Genomic DNA, 23,183 nt, shown 5'->3' on the forward strand with positions numbered 1-23,183 from the left:
GGGGGGGGGGGGGAGAACAACTTTTTCTTCTCTATAAAGAAACATTTTTCAAATTCTCACATTTTCTGATTTTCAAGTCCTAACTCCATGGAGTATGTTGTAATTGACATAGTTTTCCCCTGCAATTCTACAACAGGGAATGATAATTTTGGAGCACTCAGTACTTCCATACAGTTAGAGTTGATTGAGCCTGGGAGCATGCTTAATGTGTCCACATGTTTGAAGCTTGATTGTGAGTGATGGGAAAGTGCTTTCATGGTTTGCTTTTTAGCAGTACAATAAAGTTGCCATTATAAGTGGTCAGAAACCGCAAGCCAGATATTTACATGTGAGGATCTGTTTGTAGCATTATTATATAAATATGTTCTTTTCATGTCATGGGTTTTTTTTTTTTTATGAAATGGTTTCCTTTACTACTTTGTCTTCTACTTGACTATATTATAAAGATTACCCTGGTTTCTCTTAGATCACAGAGGTTAAACAATAAATGGAATGTACACTAAATGAAAATTGATGACATTTTCATTGCAGACTAGGTGAAATTTCAAACACTGGTGTCTTGTAGATCATATCTGACCATTGCTGTGTTTTGTTTGACTTAAACAGTGCTTTTAAAGAATACAAATGAATTTTCCAGTTTAAAAACTGGACCATGAAATACAAAAAGTGGTTTGCCTTAAAGAATCAGAGTTGGTAGTCTTGGACTTGCATGTGGCTAGAGCTGAATTATGGCTGCCACTTGTCACTGATCTTGTATATTCCAGGTCACCACAGGCAGACTGGTCCTAATAGCTACAGCTCCTGCCCTCATCACCACACCCTACCACCCTTCACTGCCCCAGCCCACCACCTTCATTACTTTTTCCTCTCTAGCGAATTGCCTAATTGGCCCCTGTATACATTTGAATTTGTAATCTGGGGACCAAAGGTTGGTTTCTTTTGTTTTTTATAACCGAATCAGATAAGAATATTTTATCCATAATCACAGTTGAGTAAAGTGTAATTGGTTTAATTTGGGGTTAAATGTGTCTTTTAAGAAGTGGTCACAATTGCATGAAAAAGAATAAAATACCTAGGAATAAATTTAACCAAGGAGGTGAAAAACCTGTACATTGTAAACCATAAGACATTGGTGAAAGAAATGGAAGATGATGCAAATAAATGGAAAGATAGTCTGTGCTCAAGGATTGGAAGAATTCATATTGTTAAAATGCCCATACAACCAAAGGAGTCTATAGACTCAATGCAATCCCTATTGAAATTCTGATGACATTTTTTACAGAACCAGAAAAGACAATTATAAAATTTGTATAGAGCCACAAAAGACTCAAAATAGCTAAAGGAATCTTAAGAAAGAAGAACAAAGCTGGAGGCATCACACTCCATGGTTTCAAATCATATTACAAACCTATAGTAATCAAAACTCTATGGTATTGGCATAAAAACAGACACAGATCAATGGACCAAAATAGAAAGCCCAGAAATATGTCCATGCATATATGTTTAATTAATTTATTCCACAGGAACCAAGAATATGTGATGAAAAAGATCAGTCTTTTCAATAAATTGTTTTGGGAAACGGCATAGTCCCATGCAAAAGAATGAAACTCAACCACTCTCTTACATCATATACAGAAATTAACTCAAAATGGATTAAAGACTTGAATGGAAGAACTGAAACCATGAAACTCCTAGAACAAAACATAGGCAGTAGGACCCTTGACACTATTCTTAGCAATGATTTTTTGGATTTGACACCAAGAACAAAGGCAACAAAAGCAAAAATAAACTAGTGGGACTACATCAAACTAAAAAGCTTCTGTACAACAAAGGAAACCATCAACAAAATGAAAAGGCAAACTACTAAATGGGGGAAAATATTTGTAACTCGTATATCAAATGAGGGGTTAGCATCCAAAATATATAAAGAACTCACATAACTCAATAGCAAAAACAACAGATGATCCGATTTTAAAATGGGCACAGGATGTGAATAGACTTTTTTTTTCCAAGAAGACATACAGATTACCAACAAGTACATTGAAAGATGCTCAACATCATTAATCAGTAGGGGTTTGCAAATCAAAACCACAAGGAGATATCACTTTATACCTGTTTGAATGGCTGTTATCTAAAGATAAGAAATAACAAATGTTGGCGAGGATGTGGAGAAAAGGAAATGTAAATTGGTACAGCCACTATGTAAAACAGTATGGAAGTTCCTCAAAAAATTAAAAATAAAATTACCATGTGATCCAGCAATTCCACTTCTGGGTATTTATCTGAAGAAACAAAAACAGTAACTTGAAAAGATAATATGTATCTCCATGTTCATTGCAACATTATTTACAATAGCCAAAATAGTCCATCAATGGATTAATAAAAAAATAAGGGCACTTGGGTGGCTCAGTTGGTTGGGCATCCAACTTCAGCTCAGGTCATGATCTCACAGTTCATGAGTTCAAGCACCGCATTGGGCTCTGTGCTGACAGCGTAGAGCCTGGAGCCTGCTTCCAATTCTGTGTCTCCTCCCCTTTCTGCCCCTCCCCTGCTCACACTCTGTCCGTCTGTCTCTCTCTCAAAAATAAATAAACATTTAAAAAATTTTAATAAAAAGAAAAATAAATAAAATTTTTAAATGGTATATATACATGATGGAATATTATTCAGCCATTAAAAAAGAATGAAATCTTATCACTTGTGACATGGATGGACAGTGAGGGTATTCTGCTAAGTGAAGTAAGTCAAAGAAAGACTACTACTATGTTATCTCACTTATATGTGAAATCTGAAAAACAAACAAAAATCAAGCTTATAGATACAAAGAACAGATTGGTGGTTGCCAGAGGCAGGGAATGGGGGGTGGGGGGGGGGGTGAAATGGCTGAAGGAAATAAAAAAGTACAAACTTCCAGTTATAAAATAAGTAACTCGTGGGATGTAATACACTGCATGTCAACCATAGCTAATAGTATGGTGTTGCATATTTAAAAGTTGCCAAGAGTAAAAGTCTCTCATTATAAGAAAAAACATTCTGTAATTATATATGGTGAGCAATGTGAACTAGACTTAATATGATTTTGTAATATATACAAATATCGACATATTTAACTCAATCCCTATCAAAATACCAATAATGTTTTTCACAGAACTAGAGCAAATAACCCTAAAATTTGTAGGGAACCACAAAAGACTCTAATAACCAAAGCAGCCTTGAGAGAGAAGAACAAAGCTGGAGGTATCACAATCCCAGATTTCAAGACATATTACAAAGCTGTAGTAATCAAAACAGTACAGTACTGGCACAAAAATAAACACACAGATCAATGGAATAGAATAGAGGGCCCAGAAATAAATCCACACTTATATGGTCAATTAATCTATGACAAAGGAGGCAAGAATATGCAATGGGGAAAAGACAGTCTCTTCAACAATTGGTGCTTGGAAAACTGGGCAACAACATGCAAAAGAATGAAACTGGATCCCTTTCTTATGCCATACACAAAAATAAACTCAAAATGGATTAAAGACCTAAGCGTGAAACCTGAGTCCGTAGAACTCCTACCAGAAAACATAGGCAGTAATTTCTCTGACATCAACTATAGAAAAATCTTTCTGGTTATATCTCCTGAGGCAAGGGAAACAAAAGCAAAAATAAACTGTTGGGACTACATGAAAATAAAAAGCTTTTGTGCAGTGAAAGAAACCATCAACAAAACAAAACAGCATAGTACTGAATGGGAGAAGGCATTTTCAAATGATATATCCAATAAGGGGTTAATATCCAAAATACATAGATAACTTCTTCAACTCAATGCCAAAAAGCAAACAAGCAAACAAACAAACAAACAAAAAACCAAACAGTCCAATTAAAAAATGGGCAGAGGACCTGAATAGGCTTCTTTCCAAAGAAGATTATATAAATGGCCAACGGATATATGAAAAGATGCTCAGTATTCTTAGAGAATACTCAGAATTCTTAAAGGAATCCCCATAAGGAGAATTTTAAAAAAAAAAAAAAAAAAAAAAAAAAAAAAAAACAAAAANAATAAACAAACTAAAAGCAAAATCAGACCTGTAATCACAGAGAACTCATGGTTGCCAGAGGGGAAGGGCTGGGGGTTGGGGTAACATGGGTGAAGGGGAGAGGGAGATAATAGGCTTCCAGTTATGAAATAAATAGGTGATGAGAATAAAAGGTGCCGCAGAAGGAATACAGTCAATGATGTTGTAATAGTGATGTAACAGAGCCGATGGTAGCTACACTTGTGGTGAACATAGTATAAACCTGTCAAATCACTAAATTGTACACCTAAAACTAATATAAGATTGGTATCAACTATACTATAATAAAAAATTAAACTTAAAGAGTATACTAATCTTGAAGAGCACAGAGAAATGTATAGAATTGTTGAATATTGTATACCTGAAACTAATATAACACTGTATATAATTATACCTCAATAAAATATTAAATGAAAGAATCTTTAAAAAGAAAACAGAAATACAAATATACAATCATTATGTTGTACACCTGAAACTAATATAAATGTTGTATGTTGATTATACCTCACGTTGTAAAATGGATTTAAAAAATTAAGTTGTCGGGGCCGCCTGGGTGGCTCTGTCGGTTAAGTGTCTGAGTTTGGCTCAGGTCATAATCTCACTGTCCATGAGTTTGAGACCCGCATCAGGCTCTGTGCTGACAGCTTGGAGCCTGGAGCCTGCTTCAGAGTCTGTGTCTCCTTCTCTCTCTACCCGTTCCCCACTCATGCTCTGTCTTTCCCCCTCTCAAAAATAAACGTTAAGTTTTTTAATAAAAAAATTAAGTTGTCATAAAGGGTAAAAACTGTGAAGTAGTAAATAAATGTGAACAAAATATTTTTAAATGGCCATAGTATAATACATTAAATAGTTATTTAACTCTTCTGTGCCATTAAACCTTTAGTAAAAAAATCATTATTTGGAGGGTAAAGGGAGCTTAGTAAAGTGCACACATATCTTAATGTAAAAAGGAATCCTCAATTACCTATTCTAAAGACACAAAGATCTAAACCTACCTCTAAAAATCTACCCTTGAGTTTGATTGTTAACATCTGGAAATTTGATTTTAATTTCAGATTTACTAATCCCCTTTAGTAGCTATTACAGAAGAAAATCCAAATCAAGTTTGTACGATCTTTCTGAATTCTCATGCGCCAGAGTAACTTATAGTTGTATTTTTCCTTCCACTTGCGGCCTACTACAGATCTTAGAGCATCAACTCTTATAACAGCCAGCCCTTGGACCAAGTCTGAGTGATGTCAGAGAGGAGGCAAATCAGGGACAAATGTGGGGTTCATTTCAGGGAGTGTTAGGAAGCTCAACACCAGGTCACAACTGACTCCTGGACCTCCTCCCCGACATCTAGACTTGGTTCAGTTGAAGCCATGAGAATCTTGGTTGGCCTTTATCCCCTTTCTTCTGGAAATCCAAACAGAATTCCCACATGTAAGTTTCTTTATATCAACCTGGACTGGACAGGACACTCCATTCTGATTGCTAACCTGAGTGACCCTTAATGGCCAAAAACAGAATCATTGACTCACCCATAATAATTGTTGTTGAGAGTCTTCCTGACAATGAAGCATTAAAACTTTAAGGCCAAGTGAATATATTAATAAATGGCTCCATAGGAGCACTGTTTTGCACCAGAGAAAGTACTAGAAGCTTTTTTTTGTTTCTTCTCCTAACAGGAAATATTCCTGATATCTCCCCCTCCTACCCCCCAACTTCTACATAACCACTGTTTACATTTTGGTACATTATCTTTCATATGCTACCTTTCACGTATTCTTTTTTAGTGCATTGTGGTCGTTGTGGTTCAGTGTGTGGCTCTGGAGTCACCATGTGACCTTATGTAATGAATTTAATCCAGCATCCACAAGTGTAGACTCATGTCTGTGGGCAGTCTGTATCCATCTGTGTCCTTTGAAGGCCAGAATGGAAAAGCGTTCTTGAACCTCTTGCCCAAATAAGCCTCAAGTCAAAAATGTACACAAAACTGTGAGTGCTGACATAAATGCTCAGTACTAGCTATAGTTTGATCATGTTTAATTTATGCTGTTTAAATGCTTTTTAAACTATTGATCTTGGGGTGCCTGGGTGGCTCAGTCAGTTGAGCATCTGACTCTTGATTTTGGCTCAGGTCATGATCCCCCGGGTATTGAGCCCCACATGGGGCTTTGTGTTGAGCGTGGAGCCTGCTTCAGATTCTCTCTCCTTCTCCCTCTGTCCCTCCCCCACTTACATACTCTCTCTCTCAAATTAAAAAAAAACAAACCAAAAAACTATTCATCTTGAAATGTTCTATTTTTGAATATTAAGTTTTACTACAGGAGTAAAAGCATAGTAGTTCTTTCCTCTTCCTCGGTGTTCATCAGGCAGTGGTGGTGGTTATAGCAATAACCAAGCAGGGCTGAGTTTGACAAATCTCTGATTGCAACTATATATGAGGCACTTCAGTTTATTTATTTTTTCTCATCTTAAAAATTTACTGCTCTACTTAGAAGTCATGTTATTAGCTGTTGCTCAGATACTGTCTTTTTGCTCAGCACAGCTCTCATTTTAACTGTGTTTTGAAAGATAAATGAATTACAAGTAAATGTTCCTTAACAGAACGTTCTTTTTTATTGCTTCCTTTGCTAGATAAATAAAACTAAAAAATCTTATTCTCTTACCTAACACTTTTGTAGAAAACCTCATATTCTCTTAAAACAGAAAAAAAATGAGTATGGAAGTGCATTAGACATAAGTTCTTTCAGAAACAGTAGCATATTAATGTTCATAAAACTCTGATAACTGTTTTGTAGGCAATTGATATAATTTGATGCATACAGTATATTTCATGTTTATTCTTACCAATCGTGTCCTTTTTTCTTTTAGCAATGAAATTGTCACCTACCTAACATTTTCCCCCATCCATTATTTTTTTTTTATGTTTATGTATTTTGGAGAGAGAGAAAGAGAGAGACAGAGCATGAGCATGGGAGGGGCAGAGAGAGAAGGAGACACAGAACCCAAAGCAGGCCTCAGGCTCTGAGCTGTCAGCACAGAGCTCACTGTGGGGCTTGAATCCACTAACCACAAGATCATGACCTGAGCCAAAGTTGAATGCTTAATGAACTGAGCCACCCAGGTGCCCCCACATCTCTTCTAAAAATGAAATTATTTATGAAACTAGTTGAGCAACAAGAAAAGAAGGAAAATGGTGCCTTTCTACCTTCAAGAGAGGCAGTGGAGTATAGTGTACAAGAGAGCCCTGGACTGGGGATAAGGAAATGTGGGCTTTGGTTCTGATTCTGCTATAATGTACATGTTTGTTAAATGAATGGATCAATGAATGAACAAACAACCTCTCTGGACCTGCCTCCCAAATATAAAGTTATAGAACCTGAAGTACATTGTCTCTGTATCTCCCATCAGCTCTAAGATTTCCTCATTCCATGTAAGCAACGTCTGCCCTTCTTACTAGACTCCTTTGCTGTGAAATAGTCATCTTAAGGATTGTTATAATAGAGTGCATTTGGATTTGGTACGTGTTAGTAGTGATACTTCACCTATTTTTTATTGCTCTATCTCCCTCCACTTGGAAACATTCCTTATGTAATTACACAGGAGGTCAGTAATGGAATGGAATGGGGTCTTGTTTTTTATACCTTTTCTAATTTTCTAAACTGTGAAATTAGTTTCCCTGAATAGTTTTGGTCCAAATATGAAATGGAAATCTTTCATATATTTTTACACTGTCTGGAGCTCAATTCTTAACATAATGGGCTATGTGTCTGTACAGAAAACATTAATGTTTTAAAGCCACATCACCCAATTAAATTCATGCTCAGTAGACATTTTTCATGCTCTGTTTATCCTGTGTGAAATGTCCATTCTGGTAAATAATCTGCCCAGGAGAAGTTTGCAAGGACTTGAATAATAGCTCAAGTTGAATAAAAGAGCCAGGGTGAGAAAAAGATGGAGAAAACATATGAGAATCCCAGCTTATCTTGAATGAGGGTTTCTGGTGTTGATTTATTTTGGTTGTAATCAATTGCCAGAAAAACAGATATAGTTATATTTAATTTTAATTGATTTAATGGATTATTTTACAGATTTATTAAAATCTTTTATCTATGAAAAAATTTTCACGACATGACAAATTGTTTCTAATATGGTAACTAAGGAAACTGAAAAAAATTGCCTTAGGGGCACCTGGGTGGCTCAGTCAGGTAAGCATCCGACTTTGGCTCAGGTCATGATCTCACGGTTCGTGGGTTCGAGCCCCATGTTGGGCTCTGTGCTGACAGCCAGCTCAGAGCCTGGAGCCTGCTTCAGATTCTGTGTCTCCCTCTCTCTCTGACCCTCTGCTCTCGCTGTCTCTCTCTCAGAAATAAATAAAACATTTAAAAAAATTTTTTTAATTGCATTATAGTTTCAACTCAGCTAAGGTAAAATAAACATGCCAACATATAACTACAACTTTCTCTAGATGAGGAGTTATTTTTATGATGACTTTTCTTCCCTATTTTTTCCTTATATTTTTAGTTTAAAAAACAAACTTAAGAGCCTTGATAATAATTTCTGCTAAAAATTTGAAATTCAACTTATGTTGTGTACTATTTTTTATTACTGGAAGTTTGGGTTTTCCCATGCCTCTGCTCATACAAGAACGGCTCCGTAAGAGGAACAACTCAGAGAGATTCAACCTTCCCTACACGACCCGAGGCCATGGAAATAGGTCAGGGCTCAGTTAGAGGCTGAGCATTCAGTAGCATCAGTAATGGGAAAGAAGGTCTCACACCATGAGGGCCAGCAAATGCAGGGCAGAGAGCTGACCAACTCTCTTATCTACCTGCTAGCTACACCTGGGAGAGCTTAGAAAAATAAAACATATCTCACAGTAAAAGGAACTGATAGTCTTTTCTGGGGGTGGGGAGGATTGGCAAATAAATCTTCAGTGTAACAGGAAAGCTGTATGACAAGGGGTAATCAATCACACCAAAGGGTGAATTGGTCGACTGGGTCTAGGGGAATCCAGAGGTGATACTTGAGTCTAGAGTTGGTCTTAAAAAAGGGAGACACATTTGAAAGGAAATAGCATGGATAAAAGTCCTTTAGAATAAAACGAAATGATGGTTCTGGAAATTATGATTTTAGTAAGAGTGGGAGTAGAAGATAAACGAGATCAAGGACGAATGTGGTGAGGGAAATGGCAGGACTTAAGATCTAAGCCTGCGATGAAGCTGGCCTGAGCAGCACAGTGACAGTGGACTGAAGAGGAAGGTGGACTGGATAGATGGTGAAATCCAGACCTGACCCAGGATGCTGTTAGATGTGTCGTGTGAAGGAGAGTGGAGACTAGCAGGAGTCCTAGGATTCCGGGGCTCCTTAGAGATGTCATTGGAATAGACTTTGTCAACTGAGCCGTCCAGGTACCCCTCAGACTAGGAATTCTAGGAGGAGATGAAAGGAAATAATGAGTTTCAGTTTGGAGTATATTGAAAGTTAAAACTTCCTTCTTTGCATTCTTTCTTTCCTTCCCTTATGTCTCTTTCTGCCTTTCCATCCCTTTCTGCTCGCTCTATCTATCTATCTATCTATCTATCTATCTATCTATCTATCATCTATCTAGTTATTTAGTAAGCTTTTATTGTGCCCTTGCTCTCCACAGAGCACTATCCCAGCCACTGTCCGAGGTCTGTTCTAAATCAGGCCAGTTTTAAGGTATCCTCAACCATGAGGGGGTGAGGGGGAGTTGTTTTCATAGCCACTGCTGGTGGGTTTCTCTGACCAGGACATAGCTAGTCCAGGTATAAGACACAAAGTGCTTAACTGCTTTCACATGGTTCTGTGTAATGTATGCTTTTTATGTTGGAAACACCACTGATGGCCATTTTCTTTCTAGGTAGTGCCATTATTTCTGTTATGTTTCTGAAAGAAAATTTAAGAGCTTCAGATTTATTAGGTAAGTAATTATTTAATCCATGTAATTACAGCACTGCTTGATCAGGAAATAATTAATATTCATAAAAAACATGTGCATTAAAAGCAGGGAACAAATTACTGAAGTGGATAAGTCTCATTTAGAGGTGGCCAGTATTCTTTCTTGGAGAATCTGCTCTTTCATATGAAATATTTCCACTTTCGTTGTACCCACTGCCCATGCCATTGACCACAGTGAATTATTATTTTATGGTAATATTATTATGAGCATTATGAAATTTTCATGAGAATAATAAAATCCAAGCAAACATCTGTATTACCTAATAGAGTATTCCACTTCAAAGGACATATTTGTTACATTGTTATATGAAAGTCGTGCATAAAAATGAAAACCATACAAAAATTAGGTGCACCAATTAACTACCTGATTTGTATTCAGCTCTTTCCAAAAATGACATAGAACATTCCCCTTCAAATTTTTATTTAGAAATACCGCACTTAGTAGAAAATAATAATAGCCTTCCTGGCTATAAGAAAGGTTGTTATTATTATATAGTAGAGCCACCATGTTATTGATTGTATCTTCTACCTCTTATTAGAAATATCATTTGTGAGAAGAATTCTGGAGGTTCATATTTTCTTCCTTGACAAAGTCCTCTCTGAATTGCTACTGACATATGATAACAAATACAATACTTTAGACACTTTAAATAAAGGAGTGTCTGCTCACTTCCAAGGAGATCACATTTTTTAAAAAGTTTGAGCTTTAAATGTGACACCAGTGTTGATATGTTGAGCATTTGTTTTCCGTGATTGTGTTTCCCTTGAGCCTATTGTCTTGAAAGTGTTTTCACTTTTTCTCTTTCCTCCTTGTTTGGATTCTGCTAGTAGAGTTTTTAGTCGACATCATCAAATTTGTCATGGTTAAAATGTTTTTCCAAATGCACTCATATATGCCTTGTATCTTTTCAAATATATTATTTTTCTGCACTCTGTTTTTAATATATTATGGTTTATGGAATCATTTGGGGAAGATGTACAGAATTAGAAATAAGAATGAGCGATGCCTGAGTTTCATAAATTTAAAAAAATTACGTCTTACATTATTTTTCTCATTGGTCAGATGCCTTAAGGGAACTCTAAATCATTTTATCTAACATATGTCATCTTTTATAGTTAATGGTTGATTAATGTTTAAATTAATCAAAAGTATTTAATGAAGTAATACAGAAGAATATATAGTGGGACTTGCTAATTATTGTGAATGTCAGTGATAAAAAGATGGTGAAGATGGAGTCTCTGCCCTCAAATAACACAGTTGGTATTATATATTATATATAATATATATCTATGTATATGTTTTTTAAAAGCAGAAAACAATATGTATCCCAATGATACATATTGAGGCTTTAGTTTAGAACGGAATTTCTCACCCTCAGCACTGCCCACATTTTAGGCTGGAGAAGTCTTCACTGCAGGGGGGTGTCCTGTGTGTTGCAGGCTGTTTACCAGCATCCCTCCTGGCTTTTACCCATTAGATGACAGTAGCACCCTCTGCCCTACTAATGACAACCAAAAACAACTTCACATATTGCCACATGTCCCCTGAGGGACAAAATCACCCCCAGTTGAGAACCATTGGTTTAGAATAAAGAGAGGTTAGGGGCACCTGGGTGGCTCAGTCAGTTGGGCGTCCAACTTCAGTTCAGGTCATGATCTCACGGTTCGTGGGTTTGAGTCCTGCATCGGGCCCTGTGCTGACAGCTAGCTCAGAGCCTAGAGCCTGTCTTCGGATTCTGTGACTCCCTCTCTCTCTGACCCTCCCCTGCTCATGCTTTCTCTATCTCTCTCTCAAAAATAAGTAAAACATTAAAAAAAAGGATAAAGACAGGTTACGCTAGTTGAGAAGCTCAGAGAGAATTTTTTTTTTTTATAGCAGAGAACATTTGAATCAGTTCTGATGGCTGGATAGGACAGGCACGGGCCATACAAGCATTTGGAGGAGGGTGTACAGAGGGACTAACACAAGAAGTGTTAACAAAGGTGCAGAAAGCCAGGGTAAGTTTTCTGTTTAATATGGCACTCAACTGTACCAGTTCGGATCAGGAAGAATTAATGAAAGTCACAACTATGGAAAGGGAAGAAATAGAAATATCAGTGTGTGCAGATGATTTGATTATATACTTGGAAAATGCAAGATCATCAAAACATTACTAAAAGCAATAAACTAGCTCAGCGTCAAAGGATATAAATTAAACTCACCTTCATAGGTTCAAATCTGGATTCAGCTTTTGATGTCAGCTATGTGGCTGACATAATATCGCCTAACTTCTCTAAACCTCAGTTTGTTGACAAACATAGAAGACTTTTCGAAGGATCAAATTGGATAATTCATATAAGCACTTTGAGAAATGTAAAGCCTTGTAGAAGTAATTGTCATTTCTATGGTCAACTTCATTCCTGAGAGGTAATATTAAAAATGAAACACAGGGAATAAGAAACACACACATACCCACACACCAAAAAATAATAGTAGTAAATTAAACTTCTGTTAATTCTTTGATTCTTTGCTAATTTCTCTTATTTTAATAGTAGCTAACACTTATTAAATATTTCCTCTTAATACAAATCAAAACCACACTGAGATACCACCTCACGCCAGTCAGTGGCTAAAATGAGCAAATCAGAGAACACAAGATGCTGGCGAAGATGTGGAGATATGGGCACTCTCCTACCCTGTTGGTGAGAATGTAAACTGGTGCAGCCCCTCTGGAAAACAATGTGGAGATTCCTCAAAAAATTAACAATAGAACTCCCCTATAACCCAGCAATAGCACTGCTAGGCATTTACCCAAGGAATACAGGAGTGCTGCTGCATAGGGGCATATGTACCCCAGTGTTCATAGCAGCACTCTCCACAATAGCCAAATCATGGAAAGAGCGTAAGTGTCCATCAACTGACGAATGGATCAAGAAGATGTGGTTTATCTATACGATGGAATACTACATGGCAATGAGAAAGAATGAAATCTGGCCATGTGTAGCAACATGGATGGACCTCGAGGGTGTTATGCTGAGCGAAATAAGTCAGACAGAGAAGGACAAATCCCATATGTTTACACATGTAGGAGGATTAGGAGGAGCTTAACGAAGGACCATGGGGGAGAAGAAGGGGAAAAGTAGGGGGGGGGGGGGAGGCAAGCCATGAGAGACTCTTGAATGCCGAGAACAAACTGAGGGCAGATGGGGTGGGAGAACGGGAAGGAGGGTGATGGGCATGGAGGAGGGCACTTGTGGGGATGAGCACTGGGTGTTATATGGAAACCAACTTGACAATAAACTATTTAAAAATATTTCCTCTTTCCCGATACTATTAGTGTTTTACATGAACTATCTCATTTAAATGTAGGAGCAGCCTATTTACAGGACTGATACTTAAGTAACTTGCCCAAGGCCATAGAACTAGTAAAAATGGTGGACCAATATTCTAATAATGGCAGCCTGATAGAACCGGAGGGTAACAGCTGAGGGTGAGTTTCTAATGACAGGGAACTGTGTGACCTTTCAAAGTTACTTAATCTCCTTAAGCCTCATTTTCCTCATGTTTCAAATGAAGATGATTTTACCTACCTTGTACGATTAAGTGAGTTCACAGAGATAGAACTCTTAGAACAGGGCCTGTCATGTAATAAATGTCCACGTTAGCTATGATCATTACTGCTGCTACCCCAGCCACACACCCCTACCCTCTAATGGTTCATCAGAGAAAAATTGATTAGGATATTTCTGCATACTTTGGTAACCCAGCTGACATTTCCCACAACTCTGATTGGGTATTTTTGCCTTCCCAATTTAATGCTTTTTGAGTAGGGGTACGTAATTGTTTTGTACTATAGTTTAAAGTGATCAATTCTTAACTTTACTCTGTCGTCATAGGAATAGGGAAAATGTAGCCACCTATCCCATACCCATGCCTCCAGGGGCAATGTCATAAAATTATCTTGATCTGAAATGTAATCACCCATTTCATACTTAGGAAGAAAGGTTTTTCCCCAGCCTCACTCAGTAATGTGTTAAATCACATGTATTTTCTTTGGGTCTGTATTGTTGCCTTGAGAAAATTTAGCTCTTTATGTTAAAAGCTAAAAGTGCATTATTTTTCTTTATGAGAACTATAACCAAACAGGAAAAGAGTAGTTAGTGGCTAAAAAAAAAAAAAAGGTTAGCATATAAGCATGCTAAGAATTAAATTGTCAAAATGTGCAAAAGAAAATCATTTATTTTTCCCTGCTTCAAGCAAATGAAAGTTTGTTTTTCATGATGGAACAAATGAAGATTTGGGGGCCATGTGGAAACAAGCTGAACTAATTTATTGCCAAATGTTGCTCTGTGGCTATGAAGCTTTTCACCACTAGCCTCAAAAAAATGACCTCACAAAAGCTATGTCTGAAAGGAATCGCCAACTATCAATGGCAGGGTTTGGACTGTGCTCTGATTCTTAGTGGATTAATAACTTTAAATTATTTTAATGATTATTTTTCCTTTAAAAAACACCAGATTTCTCTCCTCTTCATTCAGCCAAAACCTATAGTATTTCCCCTTCTCTCCTCCCTTAGTCAACAGAAGTACTCAATCTAATAGGCTGTGAGAACCTAGTTGACTTAAATTCAGATAGTATCACACACAAAAAAATTACAGTCAATTCATCAGTACTCTTCAGAGACCGGTAACTTGGTTATTTTAAATCACCTATGAATGGTTTGCCTGGATAGAATGTCAAGAGATTAAAAATGACATGAAGACGGGGCGCCTGGGTGGCTTAGTCGGTTAAGCGTCCGACTTTCGCTTAGGTCTTGATCTCGCGGTTCGTGGGTTCGAGCCCCGCATCGGGCTCTGTGCTGACTGCCAGCTCAGAGCCTGGAGCCTGTTTCGGTCTGTGACTCCCTCTCTCTATGACCCTCCCCTGCTCACGCCGTCTCTCTCTTTCTCCTAGAAATAAATAAAACATTAAAAAAAAAAAAAAAGACATGAAGACCATCTCTTTCCTTCTTTCTTCTACACCAAATGGTCAGGTTGGTTTAGGGCTAGTATCTAGAATACTAATCCAGCCAAACAAATCATCATTCCTGGCTGAGGGAACAGTTTGGCTCTTTTGGTTTCAGCATTGCCTCAAGAATAGGAGACTTTCTGATGGTAGGTTCAGGACTATTTGGATTCACTACATTATTGAGACTTCCCAATCCAGGGCTCCTTTAAGATTTAGCTATTACGGAGCACCTGGGTGACTCATTTGGTTAAGCATCCAACTCTGGATTTTGGCTCACATCATGATCTCACAGTCATGATCTCAAGGGTCATGAGATGGAGACCCACACCGGGCTCCACACTGGGCAAGGAGCCTGCTTAGGGATTTTCTCTCCCTCTGCCCCTCCCTCCCTCACAGGCATGTGAAAAGAAAAAAAAAAAAGCTACTGGGGGCCTGAGGACTCTAGGGAGATTGTTCTGAGGGGAAGACATCCCAAATGGTTTGGTGTTAAGGAAACCAGTTTATTCCGTGACTCCTGGTATCCCACAAAAGCAACAGCTACACCCGCATTGATCAGGAGACATGCTATGGGGACCAAGAGAATTAGACAGCAATCATTGTGTTGGAATAGGTTAGCTGAATATTCAAAATCTCTTAAGGCTACCAGAAGTCAGGTCAAGCCAGATTCCAGAAGCTAGACAATAGTTAATTAACACTAGCTGACATCCAGCTGGGGAGTGGGGAGAATATTAAAGGGTGTTTCAGGTTTTACCTAAGGGGAAGGGTGGACTGGGAAACCAGATTTCAGTTGAATAAGAGCTGTACAAGCAGATCTTAGAACCCGAGGCTTCCAAAGGTGAGAAAGTCAGCTTATAGGTGCCAGTGAACAGAAGCATCAGAGGAACGTGATTCCCCTTGACCACTTTTACACTTCATTCTTAGCCCATGAGTATCCATAGGAGACTTTTGCAACAGAACATCAGTAGCCTCCTGAAACAGAGACTGCATTCTCACAGCTGGATCCAGTTACATGTCAGGCATTTCCCAACATATAAAATATCCCTGAAAACACTCCTTCAGGATGATATAAATGGTCAGATATGTTTAGAAAATATTACAATCATATCCTCTTCTGGGAGATTCACAGGGAACAGTAGCACATTGAGGATCTGAGGGGGACTTCTAGTAAAAGAACTATTCAAGTTTGTCTAACTCACCTCTTCCCAAATGACTTGAGACTTATATATATATAACATATAGCACAAATTGCAATAAAGATAACACAAGCTTATTTAACCTTCAATAATCCTTGGTAGAATAAAAGTTTTATATTTCATGCTGATAACTCTAAAGACATGTCTATCTTAGTTAATCCAACAAACTTAAATTAGTTTTAATACCAAATATGTTGCACCTAGGTCCACTTAAAAGTCAATCAATGTGTTCCCCACTGTCAGTTTTTTACCTGGAGCTCTGGTGGGGAAATCAGAAGTGGGTGGTTTAAGTTCAACGGGGCACCCTTTGCTCCTTGATAGCGAGGGTAGGAGGAGTGGGGGAGCCAGTGGCACCACAGGCACAGAGGATGGTATAGGAACAGGCTATGCGGGCCATGCCCCCGGTAGTGTAGAAACAGGAGGAGGGGCAGGAGAAACAGAAGAGGTGAGGTGCCGCCAGCAAGGCTGGAGACAGATAACAGCCCAGAGGGCAGAGAAGGAGGACTCTTGGTCCTAAAGACAAAGCTCGGACAGATGAACAGACACATATTGTCTTTCCACCAACAAAAAGCAAAAACAGCCAATCCATGTGGGGCCAGAGAAGACAGAGTCTCCCTGCAACAAAAGGAATTCCAGCAGCTGCTTAGGAATTTTCTTTCAAGTCCATGTCCTGAGGTTTAGCGACTAACCACAGACAATTGGCTCCAATTATCATAGCCATTAATAATTCAGGGAGAAGCCCCCACATGCAAAAAGAGTCAAACCACATTTGTTTAGTCCTCTCAAGATATATTTCAGATCTTGAGAAGAAGCAAACAAAGATGAGTAATTCAAGAAAAAGAGAGAGGCATGTGCAGGATCCTGGCAGCAACTTGTTTACAGGGGAGAAAAGGAGAGGCACATAGAGAACAGGATAAGACACAGGTAAGGTGGTAGAAGGGCTCGAGGCAGCTGAGCTGTGGATTGAGGGTCAGGGTGAGGAGAGAGGTGCCCTCAAGCCCTGCAAAAGAATACGGGCATATCAGAGTTTGGGTACTGTGCCATAAAGGCCTGACCATATGGGATTTCGGTCCATTTTCCCTGACATTTACCAAAAAAAGTTCTAATTGATAAATAGGATTGAAGTTTAAGAACCTGTTAATGGACCATTTTTCCTTATCTCCTAAGGAGTTCTGAGGGTATGCGTTATTGGAGAAGATGAGTCCTTTCTTCATTAAATCTTACAATCCAAATTGGCTCCAGTGGGGGGTGCCTGGGTGGCTTAGTCGGTTAAGCGTCCGACTTTCACTTAGGTCATGATTTCACGGTTCATGGGTTCGAGCCCCGCGTCGGGCCCTGTGCTGACTGCCAGCTCAGAGCCTGGAGCCTGTTTCAGTCTGTGACTCCCTCTCTCTCTGACCCTCCCCTGCTCACACTGTCTCTCTTTCTCTCCTAGAAATAAATAAAACATTAAAAAAAAATTAAAAAACAAAAAAAAACAAATTGGCTCCAGTGGGTTAGGAGACATCCCAAGGGAGAGTTTTTGGGGAATGAGGAAGAAAAGGCTATTATCATAATCCCCCTGACTGCTGGGTGGCATTCCACTCAGGATAATACCAAGGGTTCCTAGTGTTCAGAACAACCAGACCTTCCCTCAGAAAGTCGTTAGTGAATACCAACCTGTCTTACTGAAGGGATGTCGATATCCCTGCACTTCCCCATTGCATTCCAGACTACAAATTGGTGGCTGTGAGTAGACTGAAATACAATACTGTCATTTGTAACCCATGGAGACACTAAAAAAGTTTTACAAGATGAAATTACCTAATATCGTAAATCAAGTAGTTAATAGGGGATGTTGGTGAAGAATAGTAAAGATAGAAATCCATCATGGTCTAAGTGACATTCCAATACATGTATGTAGTCTTTACAGACAACTTCTCTAGGAAATGGTCCCTGGTTGGGTTTTAATTCAGTTGGTATTGGTATTGGTTTTGACCAGTTTCCAGTGGAGGTCTCATGGCCAGAAGTGGCTAGACCAAGGATGTGGAGGGGATCACATTGGACCAATGAGGAGGAAACCTCACATGGGAGTCTTAATGTTGGCAGCCGTCCTAGTGACAAGTGGCTGTTCGTGCCCAAGAAAGATAACTTTGTATAAGAACAGTGATGGGAGTGCCTGAGTGGCTTAGTCATTTGAGCATCTGCTCTCAATTTTGGTTCAGTTCATGATTCCAGGGTTTTGGGATCAAATCCTGTGTCAGGCTCTGTGCTGAGTATGGAACCTGTTTAAGATTCTCTCTCTCTCTCTCTATCTCTGCTCCTACCCACCTTCCCCCCCTGCCCCCCGCCCCGAAGAAAAGATAGGGATAAAGAGAGGGCATCAAGTTTCTGGGTCTTGTTACGATTCTGGCCAGGGAACTAGCTTCCAGTCAAAAGGCAGGCCTTTATTCCTCCCTGGAGAGTAGTCACAGGCTAGAGGGTTGCAATCAACATGATAGTGTTCCAATAAGACCATATTCCTTGAAAAGCCCCTGGAGTGAACGTGAAAGAAGAAAAGAAGGAGTAACTTACCTAGTTTGTACCTCGACTCAAAGTCTAGACAAGAGGAAGGGCCCCAGGCTTCCTCTTGTTGTGAGGCTGCTGAGCAAACAGTCAAAAAAGAATTCTTAAGATACTTTCAGTGCAAAAAGGTGCTTTTATTATAGCACAGGGACAGGACCCCTGGACAAAAAGAGCTGCCAGTTTGAGATTAATTTTTAAACTTACCTGAGTTGGCTTTTGACTCCAGTGGTCAGTATCCTGAGGTAGATCTGTTCCAGGGTCCTCTGTCACATCAGGCCTCCAGACGAGCTTTCAAATCTATTCAGCTCCCCAGATTGGCCTCTTGCCCCGCCAAATTCTGGAGCCTAGAAGTTATGATAAGTTCACTGTACCTAGAGATGAGGAGACCGAGTCACAGAGGGGTAAACAGCATGCCCCAGCTCTTCCGGCCAGCACGCAGCAGCAAAATTTGAATCTGTGGGGGCAGTTGCAGCATGCATTAGCCTTTCATGATCCAGGTTTTGACCTGGAATTTAATCATTTCCACGGGCAAAGAGCGTGCCAAGGGCTACTTCCCTTCCTGGAGTATCTTACGCTTCCAGATTACTCCCTTGGGCAAATGGGCCAGCAGAAGGTAAACTAGCAAGTTTTCTGATTTAGAAATCTGTGTCTTTCAAATGAAAGAAAGTTTATGGCTTCACTGAAAAAGGAAATCAGGAAATGACATCTCATGCCACTTTTAGAAAAAGCTGGGCTATAAATACATTTTAAGGAAATTTATTTAAGGAGCTGCTAATGACTTTCTTCAACACTTCTACACACTTGTAGAAAGTATGCACATGATCCACACAGGAGGCAGTGAATCCCACAGACAAATACAAATGACACCAAGTAAACAAGCATATAACAGGTAGCAAACTGTCTAGCACTGCCTTGGTAATTGTTTCAGGAGCTGAAATTAAAATTTTTAAGAAAAAGGATGTGTGACCTACTGAGCTGCCACAGAGTTCTTTACTAGATTCCCAGTGATATGCTGCTCAAGTGAAATAACATACGTGCAAAAGTACTTTGAAAGTACAATTGCAAAATCATCAGTCATTTTATTTGTTTTCAGGGAATTTTGAAATGCAGTGAAGATCTGCCTTGGTGGAAATGGGCACAGTATGCAAATGAGGAAGCAGATGTGAGGCAGGAAGGGAGATGTCAGGATGTGGACCCGGGACCCTTTTGGAAAGTTAAGTGAAATAACACTACCTCCAAAGCGTGAGATATTATGCAGACTTAAAAAGAATGAGGCTGCCCTATATACACTGATGTGAAATGTTCTCCAACATATTCTGTTATAGAACAAAAGCAAGTGTGTATAATATGCTATCGTTTGTGTAGAAAACCAAAACTTATGCACTCTCTCACACACCTGCGTAACATATCCCTGGAAAAGGAAATCTAAGACTTGGTGACAGTATTAACTTCCAGGAGGGGAACTAGTGGGCCTGAAGGTTATGAGAGAAATTTAACTTTTCACTCACTACCCTTGTGTGTCTTTAAAAAAATTATTTTACCATATGTTACCCATTCAAAACTAACTTTAAAAAAGTTTAATTGACATTAGATACAGTTATAGGAGATAAAAAATTACTGGCAGAGGAACTCAATAAAAATAAGAAATTCGGACTTCACAAAAGAAAGAAGCCTCTGAGATTTTTGAGTTGTATTCAATGGATTTATTCTATTTCAGTGTACCAAATTTAGAAATCTGTTTTTTTTTAATCCCATCTTCCTAGAAACCTAATATTGAACTATTTTCTTACCAGATCTTTTCTTCATTTCCAAAGAAAGGGCAGGGCTGAACAATAATTTTGCCCAAATTCTTATATACAGTTTTTATTATTTTCTTTTTATTGCAGCACTTAATAATGTATATTGTTTTTTCATTTTAAAAATTCTCATTAGAAATAGCTTTAAAAATTTTGTATATAATTTCCACCTTCACAAAGAATTACAGAGTAAGTTCTTACATTAGAAGAAGCTTATTTTATAGCCTCTACAATACCTTGAATAACTATTGTCTAGCTTGTGTGAAAAGTCAAATGCTGTTTGTTATCGGAAACTGGAGTTTAAAACCCTAAATCATTTGATTAAGAGGAACAGGAAATTGGTATCTTTGAATTGTGAGATTTTATAAACCAACCCAATGGCTTCAGGTTGGAGTCAGTGCTGGTTGTAAATTATATACACAACAATGCTAACCTTAGTGATGAAACAAGTTGAATTATGTTTTCAAGGGTGCTATCTGAAAAATGCTACATATATCAGTTTTTCTCTGCTGATGATTAATAAATAAGCAGTTTTCAGTGTTATTTGCAAGGTCAAGGCCTCTCCCTCTATTCCTCCTTAAGTGGCCCCTCTTCCCATACACATTTCTTTCCTCCATTATTTTAAGTAATGTTAAAGGAATGACAGTAACACATCGATTACATAGGTTTATAATGTGATATTTTACTAAGTTACTCCTAGAATTCTAGACTCTAAATTGTATTAAATAAATCTTATACCAAAGTCAACATTCACCTTTGTTATTTCTGTTAAAAGTTCTCCAATAAATGGCAATGAAAAGTGTAAAATCGTGTGTGTGTGTGTGTGTGTGTGTGTGTGTGTGTGTGTACAAGCTTCAAAGATGAATCAGTACAGAGTAGATCATCAGGTGGTGAACTTTCCCACTCTCTGGGCTCTGCTGGACCTAAATCTATCATTTTCTTACTGGTCAATGTGAGAACAAACAGCCAGCTTGGATGTGTTCTCATGTCTCCAAATGCACGTGTTATGATCTTGGCCATATTTTGGTTTTCTGATGAGGCAAGGATTCATCTGAAACAACAAGAAAAATCAGAAGTCATGTCCTACTCGATCCTTTCCATGGCCTTTATCCCTCTTATAAAGATAATGCCATCATGTGAATGCATGATGCTATCTAGAGATGGTTTGGTGAACTGTATTTTAACAGGAAGGGACTGTAGACATTTTTACAAGTAATAGTCTGTAGGTAATGTCTGCACTGACAAAAAGACTTAAATATCCCTTTTCAACTTGGTTTGTCTTTTCAATTTTATTTAAAGGTATGACATTGGCATTTGTGGGAACATATTTATTGGTGAACTTTGCTCCAAATAGAACTCAGCCTATCTCTGCGAGAACAGTACAGTATTACTTTGTTGGCTGGCAGTTCCTGATCTATGTGGTAAGAATTTTTAAAAACACTTTTTTACTATCCCAGAAGCTATATTATCTAGACCGCTGGTACCTGCAGATATTAGAGAATGAGTATAATCTTTTCTTCTTAACATTAATACCTCATTAAACCGTAAATATATTTGACTACTATCAAAGTATTTGAAACACTAAATCAGCAATAGAGCACCCCCAGTTTCCAAGTACCCTATTCTTGGGGGTGACCTGTCAGTGGAACAATTTCCACAATATTTAATCGAGCAAATCCCAGAGCAACATGTTTTAGGACAACTGAAAGTGAAAACACAAACCCCAAAAACCTCTCTTCCCAGGTCAAAGGGAAATACCTGAAGACACCTGTTACTTCATGGACTTTATTCAAAATAGATATTTTCTTCAAAAAAGTGTTCATTGAGAATAATGTAACAGATTGGGGAGAAGTAGACAGCAGAAGGATAATACCAAGAGATGTGTAAAAGAAAGAATGGAATGAGCTGATAGAGAAATGTGGAGCCGCTAACTGGGATACTTTATTTGATGTAGTGGCTGTATCCCATGAGTACAGAGAGAACGTGCTTGCAGCAGTTGGTAGGTAACTTGTTTCAGAAGTCAGTTTATGGTGAAGAATAAGCATATTCCAGGAGGGGCAGGTGGTAAGAAGAAAACTGGGATAGACTATATGAGCTTTTAACCTTGAACTATGTTAGTAAAATAATTATGAATTCAACAAGAAGAATCAAAGCAGAGAGAATCATACATATTTACGATCAGGAATGACTTTGAAAAGCTCTCTGGTCTAGTCCTCTGCCATTAAAACAGGTAAAATGGTATGACCCTACTTCATGCACCTGTTATTCAAAAGCGTGACATTGTCATTTGTGGGGATGTGTTTATTCATGAACTTTGCTCTGAGTGTAACCCAGAATATTACAGTGGGAACTACATGATATTAACATGATTATCTTGCAGTCCTTAATCTTTGTGACAGGAATTCTATGTATCTTGTCATCTCTGATATATAATTCTGACCACAGGAACACAAGTGCTTATAGGTGTTTTCTCTTTCTGGTCTCCCTCTATACTGGTTTCTTTTACTCAAAGATAATAGGTTTCTCTGGGGTTTTTTTAATCCTCATCCATACATGCTCTTTAATACATTGTCTTATTTCCCTTCCCCTCTACCCTTCCCTCTACTTTCTTGGCTCCTATCCACTCCTC

At 38.4% G+C, this 23,183-nt stretch overlaps 1 protein-coding gene across 1 annotated transcript in view; it reads left to right on the forward strand.

Moving 5' to 3' along the window:
* The window catches only part of NIPAL2 (NIPA like domain containing 2), an 86,864-nt gene that overhangs the window by 37,822 nt on the left and 25,859 nt on the right, over positions 1-23,183 (forward strand). The window contains exons 6-7 of the mRNA XM_077748230.1: positions 9,937-9,996; positions 21,854-21,975. Of these exons, the coding sequence (XP_077604356.1) occupies positions 9,937-9,996; positions 21,854-21,975 (182 nt within the window). The remainder of the gene's footprint in view (positions 1-9,936; positions 9,997-21,853; positions 21,976-23,183) is intronic.

Source organism: Crocuta crocuta, unplaced genomic scaffold (genome assembly GCF_008692635.1).
Source record: "Crocuta crocuta isolate KB4526 unplaced genomic scaffold, BGI_CrCroc_1.0 scaffold39, whole genome shotgun sequence".
Taxonomy (NCBI): Eukaryota; Metazoa; Chordata; class Mammalia; order Carnivora; family Hyaenidae; genus Crocuta; species Crocuta crocuta.